This window comes from Sapajus apella, unplaced genomic scaffold, assembly GCF_009761245.1.
Source record: "Sapajus apella isolate SASKATOON/1434 unplaced genomic scaffold, GSC_monkey_1.0 scaffold10, whole genome shotgun sequence".
NCBI lineage: Eukaryota > Metazoa > Chordata > Mammalia > Primates > Cebidae > Sapajus > Sapajus apella.
The window spans coordinates 38301682-38324980 of NW_022436950.1; the positions used below are offsets into that span (position 1 = coordinate 38301682).

A 23299-nucleotide genomic window follows, 5' to 3' on the forward strand; every position below is an offset into this window, starting at 1 on the left:
AGGAAATTCTGCTTTTAAGATGAAAATAGGCTGGGGGTGGTGGCTGACACCTGTAATCCCAACACTTTGGGAGGCCAAAGTGAGTGGATCATCTGAGGTTGGGAATTTGAGACGAGCCTGGCCAACATGGTGAAACCTCATCTCTACTAAAAATACAAAAATCTGCTGAGCATGGTGGCATGCGCCTGTAATTCCAGCTACTCGGAGGCTAAGGCAGGAGAATCACTTGAACCTGGGAGGCGGAGGTTGCACTGAGCTGAGATCAGGCCATTGCACTCCAGCCTGGGTGACAAAAGTGGAACTCTGTCTCAAAAAAAAAAAGATGAAAATATAAGGAAAGTGTAAATATGCTAAGCTAGCAAATTAGAATGTTTCAAAACAGCCCAATAAAAGCTGATGTTACAGTATAATATAGTTGCTATAATAGCTCCAGGTTAGGATAAGCTGTTAGAACATGAGATTGACATTCCACCTGTTCCTTCAACATAGGGGCAAAGTACAGCATGGTTCAGAGTCAGATTTCTCCAGGCGCAGTGGCTTACACCTGTAATCCCAGCACATTGGGAGGCCAAGGCAGGCTGATCACCTGAGGTCGGGAGTTCGAGACCAGCCTGACCAACATGGAGAAACCCCATCTCTACTAAAAGTATAAAAAAGTTAGCCGGGCATGGTGATACATGCCTGTAATCCCAGCCACTTGGGAGGCTGAGGCAGGAGAAGTGCTCAAACCCAGGAGGCAGAGGCCACGGTAAGCCAAGATCGCGCCATTGCACTCCAGCCTCGGCAACAAGAGCGAAACTAAAGAGTCGAATTTCTAGGCCAGACTAGACCTGGCTAGGAATCCTGATTCTGCCACTTATTAGCTATGTAACCTCGAGCAAGTTATTTAACTTCTTTATGTGTGTTTCTTCATATGCTAAATGAGGATAGTAATAATACCTACCTTATAGATTTTGCATGAAGATTAAATGTACATAAAACACTCAGCACAGTGCCAAGCACACAGAAGTACATAATAAATGTCCAGTTAATGCTGTTCTATCATTGTCTAGCTACACATAAGCAACATATGGTCTTGATTCTGGGGAATCAAATATTCTTGATAAACCACTTCTGAGGGCTAGAGTAAGATTAATCAGAGAATGAAAGATTGAACCGACCCTTTCTCTTCTCAGATGACAGGTCCTATGTAAGGTACACATACCACATGCTGTCAACCCATCTGAGACACTCAGCTTTCAAATGACAGTTCTTCTCTGAAGCTAACCTAGCCAAAAAAGAGAAGTACACTATCCGTTAAGCTGTGTCACTAGCTAAGTCTGTGTGTCTACATTAAAGAAAAACATGTTAGTTGCCTTTTTCACTAATAATCAGTGACTTAGCCAGACGCTGATCGTATCAGATAGAAATTAGCCCCGCGCATAGATGTGTATTCACTTTAACATACTATTAGAGAGAGGTAACATATCAAATCAAAAATGGATTTTAAAAGCATTATATTGTAGCCATATAATTTTTTAATTCTTTATTTTTTTTTGAGACAGAGTCTCAACTCTGTCACCCAAGCTGGAGTGCAGTGGCGCGATCTCAGCTCACTGAAACCTCAACCGCCCAGGTTCAAGCGATTCTCCTGCCTCAGCCTCCAGAGTAGCTGGGATTACAAGCACCTGCCACCACACCTGACTAATTTTTGTAGTTTTAGTAGAGACAGGGTTTCACCATCTTGGCCAGGCTGGTTTTTAACTCCTGACCTCGTCATCCATCCGCCTCGGCCTCCCAAAGTGCTGGGATTACAGGTGTAAGCCACTGTGCCTAGGCCTTAGGGTCACATATTAATTATAGGAAATTTAAGGAGAAATTAATATGCAAAGCATATTGGCTCACAACAGGCTACACAGCAATGAATATGTTTCATTTAACACAAAATTAAAAATATGGCAGGTTTTTAACTAAGAATGACAATATAATTTATATTAGACAGATCATAGAAGAGAAAACTCAGAAAACCCGGACCAGAATCCTAAATCTGCTTTTTCTCATTGTTTGGTATTACAGAGACTCAGAAGAACAAAAGGAAGCACATTTCATTCTTTAAAAAAATATATACACTAGGCCAGGTGCAGTAGTTCATGCCTGTAATCCCATCACTTTGGAAGGCTGAGGCGGGCAGGAGTTTGAGACCAGCCTGGCCAACATGGAGAAACCCCATCTCTATTAAAAATAAAAAATTAGCCAGGTGTGGTGGTGCATGCCTGTAATCCCAGCTACTCGGGAGGCTGAGGTAGGAGAATCGCTTATATGCGGGAGGCGAAGGTTTCGGTGAGCTGAGATTGTGCCATTGCACTCCAGCCTAAGCAACGAGAGAAACTGTCTCAAAAAAAAAAAAAAGTATGCTATATCTAGGCTATGGCATAATGAGTATACAGTATATTATATATATCATGGTGTAGTGAAAGGAGTATGGGCTGGGCCCAACTCTGCTAGTAATTACAGGTAGACAATCACTTAATGTTCTTTAGGGCTAAGTTTCCTTATTTTGTTGACGAAAGGGGTTGGATAATAATTCATAAATCCTTTTTAGCTCGGAAACTGCATTGCTCAGAAGTGTTTCTTACAGACTTATTCTCCATGAGAAAGGGTCTCACTCTGTCATCGGGGTGGAGTGCAGTGGCACACTCACAGCTCACTGCAACCTCAACCTTCCAGGTTCAAGCAATTTCTACCACGTCAGCCTCCCAAGTAGCTGAGACTAGAGGCACACCATCATGCCCAGCTAATTTTGTATTTTTTGTAGAAATGGGGTTTTGACACATTGCCCAGGTTTGTTTCAAACTCCTGGGCTCAACTGATCCGCCTGCCTTGGCCTCCCAAAGTGTTGTGATTATGTGCATGAGCCACCACACCCAGCCAAAAGCATTTTTTTTCCTTCTTTTTTTTTTTTTAGGGGCTTTCTGGCAAAAACTGAAAAGCCTGCTAGATAAATTCTAAAACAACTGTTAACACTGCCAAAAGCATTTCTAATTTAACAATGAAATTGTACCCCGGTCTAAGTCCTCAATACAAACTCCACATACCTTTATATGAACATGAGGATGAGATTACACCAAGATTTAACTTCTTAAGATAAAAAATTAACCAAAGAACAATTCTGATACTTTGTACTAAGTACTACGAACACAACAACCATAAGTGACTATATGATACTTATGCTAATGAACCCCCCAAAAATCTTTTTTTATTACTCAACAACAAAATAACTTTTGCTGAAATCATTAAAATTAGCTCAGTAAGAAAGAAAATGCACAAAGAAGTACAAGAGTATTTATTTTATAGCATTATTAGTAGTAACAAAAGATCGGAAACAACCTAAACATACAGCAAGAAGAAAGGGCTAAACACATTATAAACATCAAGAAAATAAAACTAATCATTCAAAATAATGATTAAGTAGAGGCAGTTCCATGTTAATCATATGGAACAATTTCCAATAATTTTTAGGTCAGGACAATGGGCATACGATGCTAGCATTTGTACAAGAGAAAAAAGCAAACGTGAAATATATGTGTAGACTGTCTCTGGATAGTTACAGAATGAACTAGTTCACAACAGCTGCCTTTAGGGAAAAGAACTGGAGGTCAGTATTATAGGAGTAGGAAGAAGGCATACTTTTTTTTTTTTTTTTTTTGAGGCAGAGTTTTGCTCTTGTCGCCCAGGCTAGAGTGCAATGGCATGATCTTGACTACTGCAACCTCTACCTCCTGGGTTCATGCAATTCTCTTGCCTCAGCCTCCCAAGTAGCTGTGATTACGGGCACCTGCCACCATGCCTGGCTAATTTTTGTATTTTTAGTAGACATGGGGTTTCACCATGTTGGCCAGGCCAGTCTCTAATTCCTGACTTCAGGTGATCCTTCCAGCTTGGCCTCCCAAAGTGCTGGGATTACATGCATGAGCCACTGCACCCGGGTAGAAAATATATCTTTTTATTTTTTGGTGGGGGGACGGAGTCTCACTCTGTTACCAGGCTGGAGTGTAGTGGCGCAACCTTGGCACACTGCAACCTCCACCTCCTGGGTTCAAGCAAGTCTCCTGCCCCAGCCTCTCGAGTAGCTGGGACTACAGGCACGTGCCACCATGCCCAGCTAATTTTAGTATTTTTAGTAGAGACAGAATTTAACCATGTTGGCCAGGATGGTCTTGATCTCTTGACCTCATGATCTGCTCACCTTGGCCTCCCAAAGTGCTGGGATTACAGGTGTGAGCCACCGCGACCAGCAGAAAATACACTTTTAAAACTTTTTGTAGTACATTTAAAAATATTTTTCCATAGGCATGGTGCATCTATTTTTATTTTTAAAGTTACATTTTCTTTTTTTAAGTTACAATTTCAAGTAAATAAATGAACAGTGAAAAAAAGTCCCATTGTCCAACTGTATATAAATATATATGTATATACATATATATATATACACACACACACACAGATACAGATGCAAACTCACATAAAAAAGAGTCTAGAAGGAAATATATCAAAAAATTAACAGTGGTTGTCTTTGAGTAGTGGCATATAGTTGATTTATTTTCTTTTATATTTCTCTGTAGTCTCCAAAGATCTCAATGAACATGTATTAGCTTTGAAATTATAAGAAGTTACACATTTTTAAAACAAATACATGTTTCTATCACAATTTTTTCAGATATTAAATAAATTACATGCTGTGAGACTATGTATATTTTTATTAGAACCCTGCAGCGGTTTCATGCTGGGATTCCACATGTTTGCTCCAGACTCACCCTGAAGTTATTTGAAGGATCCTTGAAACTGTTTTTGATTGCTGCTTGGAGAGCATTCTTGTAACCTGTCCCTGCTCCTTGAGCTAAAAAGGCAGAAGGGAGGTACTGAGTTAAAATTTATAAATTATTATCAAATAAATCTTCAACAATGGTTCAGTCCAAGGTCAATCATCATCTTTCAAAATACCCTAAACTTTCTAGTCACCTTACTGAATTCAAAATAATCAGATGACTCTTCCACCAAGCATCGTTAAGAATGGAATATAAATGCTACTTCTGTTCTTGATCTTTGATCAGTCTTTTAGAGTGTGTTGGGGTGGAAGAGTGCTCTATAGATCAATGAGTCTCAGCCATGCCCTTTAGGCTGTGATACTATGGTGGCAGTAAGCTTGCTAACAGAGCTCAAGCTGAGGCGGAGTCTAAAAGAAAATGAGGGACGCAAGTAAGGGAAAAGGCCAATGTGAGACTGGTCCCTTATATCAAGGAAGAAATCGAATGTGCTCTTTTCCATAAGGAGGTTTTGTGAAACTTGGGACACATGCAGGGAAGGTATGAGACCCAAGTGACATCACCCGAACTTGGATAGTGTTTATCAGGCCAAATACTAGACCAAGGCAGTAGGGTTCAGCATACATGCAAAACACCTGAATATCCATAGCTCTTCCAGCCTGTGCAGATCCCAGATTCTTTCTTGAAAACTGAAATGTTAAGAACTGCTTGGTAGCATTTTGCAGAGATCATGAATATACAGAGCAATGGAGTTGGCAGATCTGGCATACGAAGGATATAAAGAGATATGATTTCTAGCCACAAGCTAAAGGGGGCTTTGGTCATTTGGGTTCCATTCCATCCACCTATCTAACAATTGAATCTTTACCAGTCACGCGCCCCATGCACAGAGTGCTTCCTCTAGACCACTGAGAGGCCAAAATTCTTACCAGACTGCTTGTACTTCTGGATTTTTGTCTTTAGGTCTAATCTGTGGATGTTCTTTAGGCATTTTTCTAATAAATCCAGTTGATCTGGGGCAACCAGATTTAGTTTCTCCAATTCAACCACAAGGTCCAAGAAACTCTAAGAGAACAACAAACAAAAAACAAATGTCAATAGAGCTAGCTAGGCCAGGTGCAATAGCTCATGCCTGTAATCCCAGCACTTTGGGAGGCTGAAGCGGGAAGATTGCTTGAGCCCAGGAGTTTGAGACCAGCCTGAGCAAAATAGCGAGACCCCCATCTCTACAGAAAATAAAAAAATAAGCTGGGTGTGGTGGCACACACCTGTGGTCCCAGCTACTCAGGAGGCAGAGGTGAAGGATTACTTGAGCCCAGGAGGTCAAGGCTGTAGTGAGCCATGATTGCACCATGGCACTCCAGCCTGGGCAGCAGAGCAAGACCCTGTCTCAAAAAAAAAAAAAAAAAAAACAGCTGACTAATAAGCCCCAAATGCAAACCTCAGTCCATGTGATTTATAACAGTAAGAAAATGTGAAAAGATGAGCCCTTTCAGTGACCTTCAGTGATCTTAAACCAAACATCTCAGTCATGAGCACCTTAGACTTGTGATTTTTACTCAGAACAGAGGTGGTGGTAAGTCTTTTGGTCATCAAGCTGCTCCTTGGGTGCAGACAGACACGTGTGCCATGTTGTGTCATTGAGAAGGACCATAAAAGAGCAGGCCTGAAAACAGAACCCACCTGAGTTTATTATTTTCCAAAAGATCAGGCTGGTATTACAGTGAAAAACTCTAAGGACTTCTCCGAAAAAGGGAGAAAGAAGGTAGCTGGGGAAAGACTTTATGAGAAAAATCACATGATATAGTTTTAAAGTTTCCAAACTGTTTGAATCAGTGCTGGACCTTCCAACTCATTCTGACTCAGCAGGTTATAGAGAAGTAAAATTACAACAAGGTTTGAGTGTTTGGCCATTCATTTACCTTGGGCCACAAGGATTATGAACGAACTATGTTTCAGAAACAAGCATTGCCATGGGGTTTATTTCCTTTGCATTTAACATTTGGTTACTGAAGTGCTATCTTTATTTTAGGAAACAATAATCATAATTTAAATATATATAAACGACTGGGAGAGACAATTACTAGGAGAAACCAAAAAGGGAGTTCTAGTTTCATTTTCCTTCCCATTTTGCATTTGATGGGACTTAAGAAACAAAACTACAATCATTAGAAACATGAGGAAATTCTCAAACAATGACTTATTTGAATTCTGAGGCAGGCACTGGCCTGCCTACTTTGAGGACCTATTGTCATATTTTGGAAACAATAGGTTCTCAAACATTTCCTGGCCTGTTATTAGGTCAACATTCCCATGTAGGGCCAACTGGAATGTTTTTGTTTTTTCTTCTGAGATGAAGTCTCACTCTATAGCCCTGGCTGGAGTGCAGTGGCACAATCTTGGCTTACTGCAACCTCTGCCTCCCAGGTTCAAGCAATTCTGCCTCAGCCTCCCAAGTAGCTGGGATTACAGGCATGCACCACCAAGCCCGGTTAACTTCTGTATTTTTAGCAGAGATGGGGTTTTACCATGTTGGCCAGGCTGATCTCAAACTCCTGACTTCCAGTGATCTGCCCAGCTTGGACTCCCAAAGTGCTGGGATTACAGGCATGAGCTACTGTGCCCGGCCGGGCCAACTGGAGTTTACATATTTTTCTTTTTCTTTTCTCTTTCTTTTTTTTTTCTTTTTTTTTTTTTTTTTTTTTTTTTTTTTGAGACAGAGTCTTGCTTTGTCATCCAGGTTGGAGTGCAATGCCACTGTCTCAGCTCACTACAACCTCTACCTCCTGGATTCAAGTGATTCTCCTGCCTCAGCCTCCTAAGTAACCGGGATTACGGGTGCCCACCACCATGCCCAGCTAATTTTTTGTATTTTTAGTAGAGATGGAGTTTCACCAGGTTAGCCAGGCTGATCTCGAACTCCTGACCTCAGGTGATCCACCCACCTCGGGCTCCCAAAGTGCTGGGATTAGAGGTATGAGCCACTGCACCCAGCTATGGATTTTAAATATTTTTCTAGCAATCATGACATCCCCGAGATCTTCGCCACTACCTGGTTTTCAACTCCAAATCTCTATTTTTACCATTTCCCAGATCCATCAGTCACAAGAACCTCCCCCCACCCCACTTCTACATGCAGTCTAGGCCCCACACTGACACACTGACCTTGAGTCAGCTGAGGAGAAATAGACGGCAGTAGGGGAGTGATACAATACAATAGCGGACTAGCACCTCCTTCCTGTTTCTACCCAGCACAAGCAGCTGGAATGTCCTCCCCACACCCCCGTCAAACCAGGGAGGGGAACACATATGAGCCAGGCCTATGAATTTTACAAAAATAAGGATAAAATCAAAGGATGAAAGAAACATCCAAGGCCACACCAGAGATACTATCCTATTTCTTCTCAATTCACAAACCAATTCTCTTCTCATTAATGTTATCATTTAAAAACCACTTGAGATGTCTTGACTCCCACTACAGTGGTGGCAGACTGCCTGCTTCCCTCTCTATATATCAAAAAAAAGCAGCTCCCATTTCTCACAAGCTCTTAGGACCATGAACCAAAAGAATAAAACTCACCTTCTCCTTGTTTATCTTGCCTCGGCCCATGTAATCCCTCATGAGGAAAATTAATGACGACACATCAGATTTATCCAAATCCTCACCGATCTCTGCCATCAGCACTCTGCAAACCAAACAAGTTCATTTAGTTAATTCAGACATCAGTCCTAAGACAACTCCAAGAGCCCATGCCTTCCCTATGCCAATAATTTATTAAAATATTAGTTCTTGCCCCTGGGTGAATGTGTCCCTCTCTCATAAAACAGCAAGCCTAGATCACCCCAGGGAGAGATCTTAAGGGAACTCAAAAAAGAAAACTCATCCTTGCCCGTTTTCAATAGACGATGGTACCTCCTTTGCCAATTAACAGCTTCTGAAAACAACTCAGTTAATGGAAACTTTCCTAAAGAATCCCCTAGCCCCCACCAGAAGTCATAGTGAAATGACTTAAGAACCCAAATGACTAACATAAAAGACAGAAATCGAATTCAAAGTAGCCTTATCATCTCTGTTTAACAAGCTCTCAGATGATGTTGATTCAAGGACCATACTTTGAATTGCAAAATGCTAAAGGAGCCTAGAGCGGTGCCTCATGCCCATAATCCCAGCACTTTGGGAGGCCAAGGCAGGTGGATCACGAGCTCAAGAGATCGAGACTGTCCTGGTCAACATGGTGAAACCCATCTCTACTAAAAATACAAAACATTAGCTGGGCATGGTGGTGCATGCCTGTAATCCCAGCTACTCAGGAGGTTGAGGCAGGAGAATTGCCTGAACCCAGGAGGCGGAGGTTGCGGTGAGCTGAGATCGCGCCATTGCACTCCAGCCTCGGTAACAAGAGTGAAACTCCATCTCAAAAAAAAAAAAAAACAAAAAAAGAGATCGACACCATCCTGGCCAACATGGTGAAACCCTGTCTCTACTAAAAATACGAAAAAAATTAGCTGGGCGTGGTAATGGGCACCTGTAGTCCCAGCTACTTGGGAGGCTGAGGCAGGAGAATCACTTGAACCTGGCAGGCGGAGGTTGCAGTGAGCCAAGACTGCACCACTGCACTCCAGCCTAAGCAACAGAGAGAGACTCTGTCTCCAAAAAAAAAAAAATGCTAAAGGGAAAAAACACCTGGGATATCCTAGCCCACTTCTGAACTTAAAGGGTACAGGCATCCAGATCACAGGGATTCTGAACTTAGGTGTTTTTGCCTAGAAAGCTTCTCCTGACTCAGTGGTGGCTGGATCTACCAATATACTTCCTGCTCCCCTCACCCCAGGAAGTAGACGTTAAGAACGAACAACCACAGTTTACTGGAGCGCCTAAGGACACCTTGTAGTTAGTATTGTTACCATGACATTGTCATCAAGGACATTTTCCCAGTTAGGCTCTCAGATTTTTGAGGATGGCGGATTTTTCATATTGTCCTAGAGCTTACCAAAACATCTAGCACATGCCAATACGCAACAAAGCCCACTCGACCAGATGAATAAATGAATCTAGCGCTCACCTTGAATAGCCCCACCTCTCTTCCCAGAGGGCCTAAGGATCTCCACTCATCATAGCAAGGAAATGGGAAATGGAGTGATTGCCCTACTCTATTCACTGAAACCCAGTTGGCGCCTCCCAGAAAGTTTGAAGTTTAGACATTCAAACTGATGGCTGGCCCGAGCTCAGTGGCTCATGCCTGTAATCTCGGCACTTTGGGAGGCTGAGGCAGGAGAATCGCTTGAACCCAGGAGGTAGAGGCTGTGGTAAACCAAGATCGTGCCACTACACTCCAGCCTGGGCGACAGAGCAACACTCCATCTCAATTAAAAAAAAAACAAAAAACAAAAACAAACAAACAAAAAAACTGATGTCTGAATAGGTGGAAGATAAAAAACAACAACAACAATAATAATCCCTTGTATCTGTAGAATACTTCACAGTTTAAAAAGTACTTCACATAGTAAATTATCACAACTGATGCTCACTACACCTTATAAAGTTGGGTATTATTATTTTTCACTTTACAGGTAGGAAAACAAAGGCCCAACAAGATTAGTGATTGGCCCAGCCTGCCTGACCCATAACTTGTAGATCTGAGGCTTGAAACAGGTCTTCCAGCTACAGTGAGCTATGATCACACCACTGCACTCCAGCCTCCGTGACAGAGCAAGACCCTGTCTCAAAAAAAAGAAAAAGAAAAAGAAAAAGAAAAGAAACAGGCTTATACCAACTTCAAATCTCATATACTTTCCAAAGTCCACACTGCTTTCAGCTCTCTTTAGTATAGTTCTTGATAATACATATCATCTCCAAATAGACATTATCAACATAATAAAAGGCTGGTGGTGGAGAGAAAAAACACCGGCTAGGCACAATGGCTCAGACCTATAATTGCAGCACTTTGAGAGGCCAAGGAGCACAGATCACTTGAGGCTGGGAGTTCAAGACCAGCCTGGCCAATACAGCGAAACCCCGTTTCTACTAAAAATACAAAAATTAGCTAGGCATAGTGGCACACGCCTATAATCCCAGCTACTCAGGCTGAAGCAGGAGAATCACTTGAAACCCAGAGGCAGAGGTTACAGTGAGCCAAGATCGCACCACTGCACTCCAGTCTGGGCTACAGGGCGAGACTTTGCTCAAAAAAAAAAAAAAAAAAAAAAGAAAAGAAAACATCAACTTAAGGTTACAAGTTATCTTCCTTTCTCAGTAGCTTCCCTGCCCCTCTGAACCTCTAAAGACATTAACGTATGAGCAAGACGAAGGAGCAACCCAAAGACTGTCAGAACTAAAGAGGACTCCAGTAGTCATTTCCTCTTTGAACTGAAGGGGCTTAGATTGGTTAACTGAGGAGATTTTTCAATTCAGGCTCTCCAGCAGCGCAGGAAGGCAGCCCACCCTGATAAACTTCCTCAGCAGGGGAAGGGCCAATGGGGATTCAGAAAGGATGATGGAGTTTCTACAAAGGTAGGAAGACCACTGTCAGACTTGTCATTTCCCTTCTTTGTACCAGAAATTACCAAAGACTGACTTCACAGAAATTTTTTTTTTTTGAAACGGAGTCACACTCCGTTACCCAAGCTGGAGTGCAACGGCACAATCTCGGTTCACTGCAACCTCCACCTCCTGGGTTCAAGCAATTCCCCTGCCTCAGCCTCCCGAGTAGCTGGGATTACAGGCACATGACATCACACCCAGCTAATTATTTTTGTATTTTTAGTAGAGACAGGGCTTCACTATGTTGGCCAGACTGGTCTCAAACTCAGGTAATCCTTGTGCCTCGGCCTCCCAAAGTGCTGGGATTACAGGCGTGAGCCACCGCACCTGGTTTGCAGATCTCACACTGTCAGAGGCTGGCAAGAATGACCAGCTTTTAATCGTTCCTATCTTTCTTCATGTCTTGTCATTCTATCCTTCAGGCAAACACATATCATCTGTCCTGTCCCTTCTACCTACATATGATCCCAATTCCTTTGAGAAAGCATGTTTCAGCTGGGGGCAGTGGCTCATGCCTGTAATCTCAGCTTTTTGGGAAGCCAAGGCAGCCGGATCACTTGAGGTCAGGAGTTCAAGATCAGCCTGGCCAATATTGTGAAACCCTGTCTCTAGTAAAAATACACACACACACACACACACACACACACACACACACAAACAGCCCGCTGTGGTGGCACGCACCTGTAGTCCCAGCTACTTGGGAGGCTGAGGCAGGAGAATCGCCTGAACCCGGGAGGCAGAGGTTGCAGTGTGCTAAGACGCACCACTGCACTCAAGCCTGGGCAACAGATGTCTCAAGAAAAAAAACAAGAAAGCAAGTTTCAAGAATTTAAAGGGTTCACAGGAATGAAGTGACATCATCTGGCAGTTGGATAAGTGGGCAGAGAAATTAAAGTGGCTGAACTTCTTAGTGTTCTCGTTTCTGCCATTCAGTAAAGTCTGAGATACTTCACTCCCTCCCACCCATCCAGCCTCAGGAAGAGTTGATGAATTACCTGTAGTCCGAAATAAGGTGTGGGTGCCTGAGCAGGTGTTCCTCCACGGCTTTTCTGTCCATTTTCAAGATCCGCTTGAGCAGGTCAAATCGCCTCACTCTGTAGAGCAGTTCAGCCAAGCTCACGAGAGACAGCTTACCTCTTTCATGTAAAATATCCAGAAGGTCCCTGACATTAGGTGGAACCACATCTATAGCAACATCCCGGCACAAAAAGAGCAGCATCTCCTTCTCATCTGTGTCAAGTGCTTCTTCAACCTGATGGATGACCTCAGCAGACATCCTACTCTTAGGCTAGGAGAGCTCACAAGGGTCTACAGGAGTACAGCTCCAGGCCAGTCAACAGAAAGCCAGGAGGTAGTCAACTTCATTTCTGAGGGATGACTTCATTTCTTTCAGAATCCTTTCCAGTGGAGGAGTTCTGTGGTTAAAAGGGAATTTTTTTGAAAATTTTATCAAGCTAAGTTATGCCTAAGATTGAAAGTATGGGCTCTTCTTTTCTTGCTGGTCTCCCTGACCTAAGTAGATTAAGGTCACATTGTTAAGTCTGTATTAAGGGATCCTTGGTAGACAGGGCCAAACACTCAGACTAATCCAAAAACCAAAAGATAGAGAAGAAAACCTACATTGTAAAGGAAATGAAGCAACATATGAAATCATCTCAAAGGAAACCCCACATGCTTTTTTCAGAATTCATCAAGTTGTAAAGCATGTTACAGAAAAAATTAAACTAAGAGGTTTACTCAGTTATAAAAAATTACAACTAAGAGGTAGGAGGAAGAGGGAAAAGCCCAATGACTAAACGAGGGAAACTTGTGTCACCGGGCAAAGCTTCCGCTTCAATGACTCCACCCACGTGGCCTTTAACAAACAGTGGAGAAAAGTTTCTGTCCCTATGTCACTCCTTCATTCCTAGTTGCTCTTCTACAGCCCTTCACTCACACCTGGAAGCAGAAACCTCTGCTACCATCCTCCTAGACCCCAAGCCCTTTTCACAACTTCATCATGAATGCTCACAGGACCTGCCACCAAGTTGTCAGGTTTGGATCCCATCTTCATACCCTGAGCCCCATGTAGGTGCCAGAGGACCTGACTCTCAATGCACTGCTACATGGCAGCAATTACCATCAGTGCTTCTGATGTTCTCAGTGGAACATCAGAAGTTATAGAGGATCTAGGGGAAGGTCTCACTCCTGGGATGGGGCTGGGTGAGAGGGGTAAGGAGCTCATGCCATGGGTGTGTTCTTATTTTTAAAAACTAATTTATTCATCTTTTTTCTTTTCTTCATTTTTCAGTACAACATGGGTGTGTTCTTAACTCTTTCCATTGGAACTCATATTTTTTTTCAAAATTTAAGTTGCTAACCTATCTAAGTTTCATAGCGAAAAATTACATTAAATCAGCTCTTGTGTTCTTTATCTGTTCCTATAAGGCAATATTTTAGGTTACAATCAAATTTATTAACAAAAAATAAGTGGAAACACTCCCCAACCCTAAATTGCTAATGGTTGCTTTGTATTTGTGTACAAATATATTTATGTATTTATCTAGCTGTATTTAGTGAAAGAAGTACTGAATCCATTTATTTATTTACATACGGTATCAGTCCACAAAAGATATGAAGTATCTTAAAATAAAAACACTTACATAGAAAAGTTTTATATGAGAACAAGGGGAAAAAAATAGGTTAGAAATTTGAAATGGGTGTGCCCATTCATTCAAACTTCACTTAAATATGACTATTTGTAAATAACTGGAGAAATTAAATTTGCTAAGTTAAATATACTAAAATTAAATTTGCTCAATGAAAGTGGAAAAACTGGTTGGTGCTCAGACTATTTTACATTTTTTTAATCAGAAAGATAAATGCTACTTTTATGTGTTCTGGAAAGCCCAAATCTATACTCGCAAGCCAGCAGTGCTTTAATCTCACCATCAGCTTCCCTGAAAAGGAGGTCAAGATAATTTCTATTATATTCACTAGTAGTCACAATTTTGTCAACAGTTGTTATTATAAATTAAACTATAAAATATTTATATACACAGGCTGGGCACGGTGACTCACTCCTGTAATCCCAGTACTTTGGAAGGCCAGGGCAGGCAGATCACAAGGTCAAGATATCAAGATCAACCTGGCCAACATGGTGAAACCCCATCTCTACTAAAAATACAAAACTTAGCTGGGCATGGTGGCGCGCACCCGTAATCCCAGCTATTCAGGAGGCTGAGGCAGGAGAATCGCTTGAATCCAGGAGGCGGAGGTTGCAGTGAGCTGAGATGGCACCATTGCACTCCAGCCTGGTAACAGAGCGAGACTCCATCTCAAAATAAATAAATAAATAAAAATTTAAAAAGTATATGCCCTGAAGAAATAAAATAGACACAAAAATAAAATCATTAAACACAAGAGTAAGAAATGAGATATTATACAAATTCACTAACATGTTTGAAAAAAAAACAAACAGAACTACTAGAAATGAAATGCTTAATTCTCTACTTTTACAGTCTTCTAACTTTTGTAATTCCTAAATACCAACAATATGCCAAGAGTTAACAAAATTAGATAATCATTTAAAAAAACATTATCTGCTCAGTTTGTTTCTTCCAACCATCACACCCATGACTGCTTTCTGCCAGTCACGCACACTCAGCAAGAGCACTGGCATATTCTTCCCACTGTGCTAACGGAGGTAGAGTTTGGCAGCAAATTCTAGATTACTCAGTGGTAGCATCTGGCACATTGAGAGAAAATATCAAAAGGAAACTACAGATCCCGTGTGGAGCCAGCCCACTCAGATGCAACAAAATATCAGTGTGTGTATGTGTGTGTGTGTGTGTGTGTGTGCACGCGGTGATGTTGGGGGCAGTTCACTGTGGCTAGAGGTGGTGGGCATTTGAGAAAGGAAAGCATACTAGGGAGAGGTAGGGCTGGGGTCCAAATTATCATCACTTTATTGGGGTTTCTTTTAAGCCTAAGCCAAATTACTCTTAGACTAGGGAAGCTCATAAGGTCTTCAGTTTTTTGTAAAAAAAAAAAAAAAAAAAAAAAGGGTCCCACTGTGTTGCTTAGGCTGGTCTTGAATTCCTGGGCTCAAGCAATTCTCCTGCCTCAGCCTCCCAAAATGCTGAGATTACAGGTGTTTGAGCCACCACACCCAGATGAATGTGTTATTTAGAGCCCAGTAAAAGGACTTGTGCTCAGTTTCCCACCACACCCTGCCTGAGATGCCAGACTCAGTGTCCCATTCAATTCTTCTGAAGAGACACTTGCCATCACCTTACTCAGATGAAGGGCAAAAGGAATATCCAAGCCTAATTATTTTTCTTCCCTGCTTTCAAATATCCAATCCTCCTGACTGATCAAGATTCCATTAATTTCATTTCTCCCTCTGTTGTTTTCAGCAGTTCACTTTCCCTAGCCAGACAAAATTGGCAACTGTGTGTGTTTTCTAGAATTTTAAAGGAATTCCCCTTAACTCCCCTCACAGCATATTCTAATTTAATGACTATATCTCCCCTTCTTTTCCACACCTACACCATGGTACAAACTGTCCCTGACCTTCACAACAACAGCAACGAAAACCTGAGACCAATTTCTGTTTCATTTCTCTTGCCAAAGTCATGAGACCATTGCCAATTATTATTCAAAATGCCAACAAAGCTTAGGCAAGTCAGAGTTATCTTTCACACACTAGCTAACAGGAGCATCCAATTCTGGAAACAGAAATACTCCAGGCGTTTTTTGTAGAAATTACACTTAATACTGGTACTAAGAAAACTGCTGGAAGGGCTGGAGGAAGAGGCCCTGGGGTGTGGGATTCTAACAAAGACTCCTGGGAATACTGCAACGACCTTGCCTCAGCTAGGAAAGTGAGGATCAGGAGGCTGCCACTAGAACTGAGCTCAAAGACCCTCTGACAGTGAAAACCCAGGAGGCACATGCAGCAAACTCTGGCCAGCACTTTCAACTCTCGCCTTTTTGCCTCCTGACTGCCAGCCCTGCAACATCTAGGGTTACCAAGTCCCAGGAAACGCCTCAGTGCCAGGAAAACAGGGATGGTTGATCACTTCAGCACCCCTGCCTCAGACAGAGTGAGCTTCCACCACTCCTACACCTCGAGTAGCATGTAGTTCTGAAGGAAGAGAAAAGAGATACCATAATCTTACCACCACACCCTGGCAGTTTCCTGAGCTGGGCCCCTACTGGCTGCTCAGCAGTTTCATTTACAAGAAGACCCTGGTCAGCTCCTTTCCCACACCCTTCAAGAAGTGCTCCAACGTCCACCACTCTCTTCCATCCCAATACCACCCCCAGTGCCATTTCTCATATGTGTATTAGGCACAAGCTCCTGCCACCTTCCACCTTTCCACTGCCCCAGCCGGTTCCTCCTGTCCCTCTGCTTGCCTAGGGCTAAGCCTCCCTCCTGTCTCTACTAAGCCCCTATGTCTACTCTCATCATCCTCTCCCTGCCTCCAGAGACAGCTCCTCACAGCTCATAAACATGTACAAGTCTCTTCCATCTTAAAAAATAAATAAAACCAAAACCCTCATAAAAGACGGAGGGTCCTCTAGACCTCATCCTTTCACTTTATTCCCTTTCACATAAAGCAGGGACCTTGTGAAGAAACAGTCTGTACTCAGTGCTTCAGTTTGTTCACCCACAATTCACTCCTCAATATGCCTCCACCTGGATCCCCTCATCCCACCATCTCCACTACACAGCGACACTCAGTCCTGAGCCATACTGGAATCTGAGGCAAAAGGGACAATCAGTAATACTGATGCTGTCTTTCTTTAAAATGTTGATATTTTGTTCATTATAGCTTTTTTGGCATTTATGTCTATTTTTTAAAATATTGCATTAAATAATCCCAGCACTTTGGGAGGCCGAGGCGGGTGGATCACAAGGTCAAGAGATCGAGACCACCCTGGCCAATATGGTGAAACCCCCTTTCTACTAAAATACAAAAATTAGCTGGGCATGGTGGTGCACGCCTGTAGTCCCAGCTACCTGGGAGGCTGAGGCAGGAGAATTGCTTGAACCCAGGAGGCAGAGGTTGCAGTGAGCCAAGATCTTGACACCGCACTCCAGCCTGGCACCTGGCAACAGAGTGAGGCTCTGTCTCAAAAAAAGAAAAAAAAAAATTGCATTAAAATATTACCTATCTTGATTACTGACTTTTTGACCACCCCCTTAAATGAACCCAAAGCGAGTGCCCCACTTGCCCCCACTAGTATCCCAGCCCTGATGACACAGCTTATGTTGAGGCCTGGTGACCTAGTTGCCACATCCAAAAACTTAGAAGACCTCTTTCATCTGACTGCTCTACTCCAGCTGACACTGCTAATTAATCCCTCCTTGAAACTCTTCTCCCTTGGCTGAGCTCACACTGCTATATCCTACACAGACCCTCTCTAACTTCCTCCTACTCTTCAGCATTCTCTTTCTGCACCTGTGCCTTAAGTGCTGGTGTTCCCTACCATCAATCTCTCATCCAGACTTGTTCCTTTGGCCTTTCTGTTCCCCCTGCTTCTGACCTTACGCTCTCCAAATCTACCTTCTACCTAAGCGAACTTTCTAAAGTTCATGCTTGAACTGGCCAGGGGCAGTGGTTCACACCTGTATTCCCAGCACTTTGGGAGGCCAAGGCGAGCGGATCACTTGAGGCCAGGAGTTCAAGACCAGCCTGGTCAACATGGCAAAACCCTGTCTCTACTAAAAAATACAAAAACTAGCTGGGCATTGTGGCGCATGCTTGTAATTCCAGCTACCCAGGGGGCTGAGGCACCAGAATCTCTTGAGCCTGGGAAGTGGAGGTTGCAATGAGCTGAGATTTCGCCACTGCACTCCAGCCTGAGCAACAAGAGTGAAACTCCATCTCGAAAAACTACACAAAACAAAATACCTCTATTAAAGCACTTAACACACCTCGCTGGCACCCAGCCTTAGCCCTAACCAGGTGTCAGCAAATCAGTTAAGCTTAGTCAGGCTTCTCAACCTTTCTCACAGAACACAACGCTGCCTCCAAACTATCTGGTAACAAAAGCACATAATGTTCCTTGTAATCAGTAGCAAAGCATCCAGCATGACCAGCTAAGCCACCCAAGGACATACTTAACATTCCCTTCTTTGCACTGCTTCTCTATCTGAAGCAAGGTCATAGTATGGCACAAAACATGTCATGTCCAATGAGCCATGGCTCATTAAATGCAAATGTCATTTCTTAGCAACCCACAAAACTGAGCAGCAATGGAGGAACCTGTCTTGCCAGCTGCAGAAAGTAGCATGCATACCTGGGACTTTCAGGCGTCTGGGAAGCCCCAGTGGTGATATGAACATGAAACACTTCAAAGTGTCACCCAGAAGTTTCTAAAAGAAGAGTTGCACAATTCTGGGTAAGGTAGAATGTGGCCATCTCACAGAAGTTTTGTACATTCATCCTGAACATAATTCACCTTCCTCCTCCATTGGTGTGCAGAACCTATGGATGTTGGCTGTTTGTATAGCAATTCAAACAGATAATATGATGACCCCATTTTTCCTGCCCCATCTGTGGGCATTTTAAACCTAAGATAGTGCATGAAATGTCATTTTATGCCCCCTTCAAAATATTTAAATAAGGATGTGTAATAATAAATCATCTTGTGGTCCCTGATTTCTGTAATAACTGTAGATACATACTCAAACATAGTCTAGAAGATCATGAACTGAGGTTAAAGCCTATATGCATCCCAACTTGGGATGTTACCAACCATTATTACATATCAGTGGCTAAAAACATGCATTAAAGAGGAGAATCACTTGAACCCAGGAGTCGGAGGTTGCAGTGAGCCGAGATCGCGCCACTGTACTCCAGCCTGGTGACAGAGTGATACTCTGTCTAAAAAAAAAATTAAAAAGACAAAACAAACAAAAAGAGCCCACGTTATCATAACGGCCCTACCCTGGCCCACAGGCTTCCTCCAGTCAGGCTGTCAGTTGCTCTTGTCCAAACTGCCTTGACTTGAAGTGACCTGTGTAGGTAACTTTTCTGAGTCCTCCTCAACCATATTTTGGGATTATGGGGACAAGAAGCAAGTTTAGATCCATTTCTATGTCCTCGGCACCCAGAACTCTGCCTGGCCCAGATAAACTCAATAAATGTTGGTGGGATTATACTGAATTAAAGGCAAAGAGGCATTGCAGTCCATAAACATGAGTTTAATTAGCCCCTGGGGCTCTACAGGGAAGAAATAACCAGACTCCAAGAGTCCCCAGAGTCCATTCCTGGTATTTGAAAGAGCAACACGCCTCTGAGTGTTGTGAATGCTCCAGAGCCTCGACCTAGGGCCGGAAGCGAGGACTCAATCCTTTTCTGCCGGTATGGGGGACAGTGCCCAGACGTCCCAGGAGCCCAGAGCAACAACAGCCCAGGGGTGGGGGTCAGGCAGGATTCTCGGTCTACTCACGCCCGGGCAAGGAGCCGGCTCTTCCTACAGGATCTCCGCCGGGACCAACTCCCACCCTCGCCGGACAAGCTCCGACCTGCCGCTCCACAAAACTGGAATTGGAAATGCTCCAGATGGGACAAGGAACAGGGACAGAAATCAAATGCATCAACAGGTGGCCTCGCCGGCGGGAGTCCAAAACTTCTGCCTGTGAGCGCCTTCGCACCTAATCCACGGCGCCCACCAGTGACACGTTATCACAGAAGACGTGAATTCTCGAATCCTGTCTACAGAATTCCCCGCCCCCGTGCAGCTGAAACTGCACAGGCCCACACGCGTGTCTCTGGGTGGTCAAACGGCTTATGCATATCTCAGGAAAGTTAAGTGCGGCCCCACCAGGACTGAGTAGGCACCGCCGCAGCGCCCCCACCACCAACGGGGAGCTGCGGTAGGACCTCCGACGCCCCAGGGGCCTAGGCAATTTCCGCTTCAGCTTCCTGGAAGCCCCTAACCAAGACTCGAAAAACTGCATGCTATTCTGCCCACCCTGGGTCGCGCAAGACTTTCGGGGGGAGGGGGAAACCCAAGACCCTGCAAATGGTTTCACCTGGGAAACCGGTATAAGGAAGCAAGTAATACTGCGTTAAAAGAAGATCAAATGTCAGTTACAAACCGAAACGTAAAACCAAGTCGCTAAAGAAAGGTTTTAACCAGGACATGTAACCCAAAAACTGTAAGTAAAACAAGTATTAACAAAACAAGAAAATTTATATAAAGCAAACGGTAAACATTCAAAATTCCCTTTTCAACCCAGTGTTTTTTGTTTAGATCTTGGAGTTGAGCCAAGTTTTTTTCGTTCAGCGAAACTTTTGTAAGGTTATTTAGGGGAACCACCAACCTAAAAGGGTCAAAACTCCGTTCCTCTTATCTGAAATCTCTATCTAAAGCAGGTCAAACCTTTCAGAGGCCCCTCTCAGTTCTAGATTATCGCCGTCTGCCGTTGTCCTAAAAGCTTTTCATACGCTATCCCCCTATTGGGTTCACTCGCTTAAGAACAAATTTCAAATGTCAACCAATTAAAATATTCGCATAATCTCTGGCGTCCTTGAATTTACTTCCTGCTCCATGGAGCCAAAAACTGATTCTGAATTTCAGTGGTCTTTGTTCTTCTATTGTGTGGCACTGCTAATATTAAAAGAAAGTGGCCTTCTGTCCAAATCCGGACACCCTCAAGCAAGAACATCCTGAAGCCATTTTACATTTCCCAGTCCTTTTGAAAGGGTGGAAGAGTGGCAGAAACAGGTTCATTTTATGGCTCTAAAAATTTCATCAGTCAAACATTCTCAGCTTTTCCAAGGTAAGCTTTCCTTGCAATTGGGCAAAATAGACATTAAACTGCTCTGGAAAATAACTGCCCTGACCACGCTACTGTGAAATTCCCGCCCGGGCGGCGGCTCCCCCTGGGTGAGGTCGAGCGCGCGCACACACAACCTTTGGGAAAGTCCACATTCTCAACAACTTTTGAAAAGAAAACGGCCAATCTTCTCAACAGTTCACCCCAAGAACTGAACTCTTAAGATCATCTAAAGCAAAGTTTACACGACGCTGAGGAGCCGCCACCGAAGCTCGCGAGTGGCCTCTGGGGCTGCGGCTGCAGGGGGTGGCCAGAGTTGGCCAAGGGTTATTTCCGGTGGATCTGGTCAGTCGGCGTGCAGCTAGGACCTCAATGGCCCAGATCGCCCGTTTCTGGGAATCCGGGGCGCCGTTGCGTGTAGCAGGGGTGACGCGGCTCCGAGCGGGGCGGAAGCGGAAGAGGGGGCGTTCCGCCCAGCGCTGTGCCCGCAGTAAACAAATAAGCAATCTACAAAAGTGACTCAGGCTGGCTGGGCGCGGTGGCTCACGCCTGTAATCCCAGCACTCTGGTAGGCCGAGGCGGGCGGATCACGAGGTCAGGAATTCGGGACCACCCTGGCCAACATAGTGAAACCCCGTCTCTACTAAAGATACAAAAAATTTTCCGGGTGTGGTAGCGCGCCAGGTACTCGAGGCAGGACAATCGCTTGAATTCGGGAAGCGGAGGTTGCAGTGAGCCGAGATCGCATCATTGATCGCCAGCCTGGGCGACAGGGCGAGATTCCCTCTCAAAAAAAAAAAAATGCGAGAAAAAACAAAACCTCAGTCGGTTCGAGAAGCCCCCCCTATTCTCCTGGCCACTACGAGAAACCACCTGCGGTTTCCCGGAGCGTGGGGCTGTGAGGAACTGCCAGGGGTGGGACCCCGGTGCGCGGCGGCGCTGGGCCTGCTGCAACGCTGAGGCAGAGCCAGGAGTCTGGGCTCCGGAAGTGGCACAGCTCCCGCGCCTGCGGCGCGGGGTCGAACGCGGGACACGTACCGTCCTGTCGCGGCCGGACTCTCCTGCCGCTGCCACCTCAGCCTTCGCTCCGTCAGACTCCCGGCAGGCGCACGCAAGATGGAGGCAAAGAAACCGAAAGCCTGGAAGCGGACTTGGTGCTGCTGGGCGATAGCTGTTCGTGGCGTTTCCCTTCCACGCCCCACCCCCTCCCGTGGTCCTTGGATAGCCCTGGACTTTGTCTCAGCTGTTACTGGACAAAAGTCCAATCGCCGGCACTCACTGTGTTAGACCGAGTCCCCACCCCTATCCCCGGGAGTCCTTTTGAGTCGTCTGTGAGGCCGCCAGCTGGCTGTTTCTTGCTGTGGCTTGTGTATTCGGCAACCGCGGATGTCGACACAAATTGCACGCGTTACGCGTAAACGCTGCGAGTGTTTATGATTCATGTCTGGGAGTCATAGCAGACTTGAACGAGCTTTGTAGTTTTTTTGTTTTTTGGTGTTTTGCGCGCGCGCGTGTGTGTGTGTGTGTGGTTTTCTTGTTTTTCTTCTTGAGACAGGGTCTCGCTCTGTCGCCCAGGCTAGAGGGCAGTGGAGCCATCACTGCTCACTGCAGCCTCGACTTCCCGCGCTCAAGCCATCCAGCCACCTCAGCCTCCCGAGTAGCTGGGACCACAGGTGCAGGCCACCAAGCGCGGCTAATTTTTTTTTTTTTTTTTTTTTTTTAGTAGAGATGGAGTTTCACCATGTTGGCCAGGCTGGTCTCCAACTCCTGGCCTTAAGTGATCCTCTCTCACGCCGGCCTCCCAAAGTGCTGGGATTACAGGCGTAAGCCACCGCGCCCCACTACGTTTTTATTTATTCCTAATAACTACTTTATTGTGATTCTTAAAGAGCTTTAACTTTTCTTGAAATAATTTTAAACTTACAGGAAAGGTGATGAATCAAATACCAAGAGAAACTAACCCCAGGATGGCAGGAAGAGTTCGGGACTCACCCCTAGTGAAACTGAAAATTATTTAAAACAACAAACAACCATTAACCATTTAAAGCCTCCGAAATGGCCCTAAGGGCAAACAGCAAATGAAGAAACATCTGTTTTTAAAAATCTATGAAAACTCTTGCATCAGAATGCCAGTGTGTGGTATTTAAACCAAACCTCTCCCTTTGTTCAGCAAGACAG

The 23299-nt window shown here is 44.2% G+C and overlaps 1 protein-coding gene and 1 non-coding gene across 10 annotated transcripts in view; both read right to left on the reverse strand.

The window, feature by feature from the left end:
- CFLAR (CASP8 and FADD like apoptosis regulator) overlaps nucleotides 1-22507 on the reverse strand; it is a 41517-nt gene extending 19010 nt beyond the window's left edge. Inside the window, exons 1-6 of one of the 9 annotated variants that reach the window (XM_032278679.1) lie at nucleotides 19789-21360; nucleotides 18634-18709; nucleotides 12339-12758; nucleotides 8383-8488; nucleotides 5732-5867; nucleotides 4794-4876 (exon numbers count right to left, since the gene is read on the reverse strand). In XM_032278679.1, the coding sequence (XP_032134570.1) occupies nucleotides 4794-4876; nucleotides 5732-5867; nucleotides 8383-8488; nucleotides 12339-12619 (606 nt within the window). In that variant the 5' untranslated portion in view covers nucleotides 12620-12758; nucleotides 18634-18709; nucleotides 19789-21360. The other 8 variants (XM_032278680.1, XM_032278684.1, XM_032278683.1 and 5 more) reach the window with 8 other exon arrangements.
- LOC116552048 lies at nucleotides 2943-3005 on the reverse strand. Its single transcript, XR_004269173.1, has one exon. It is a non-coding gene; the product is annotated as a U7 small nuclear RNA (small nuclear RNA).
- Nucleotides 22508-23299: the final 792 nt, after the last annotated feature.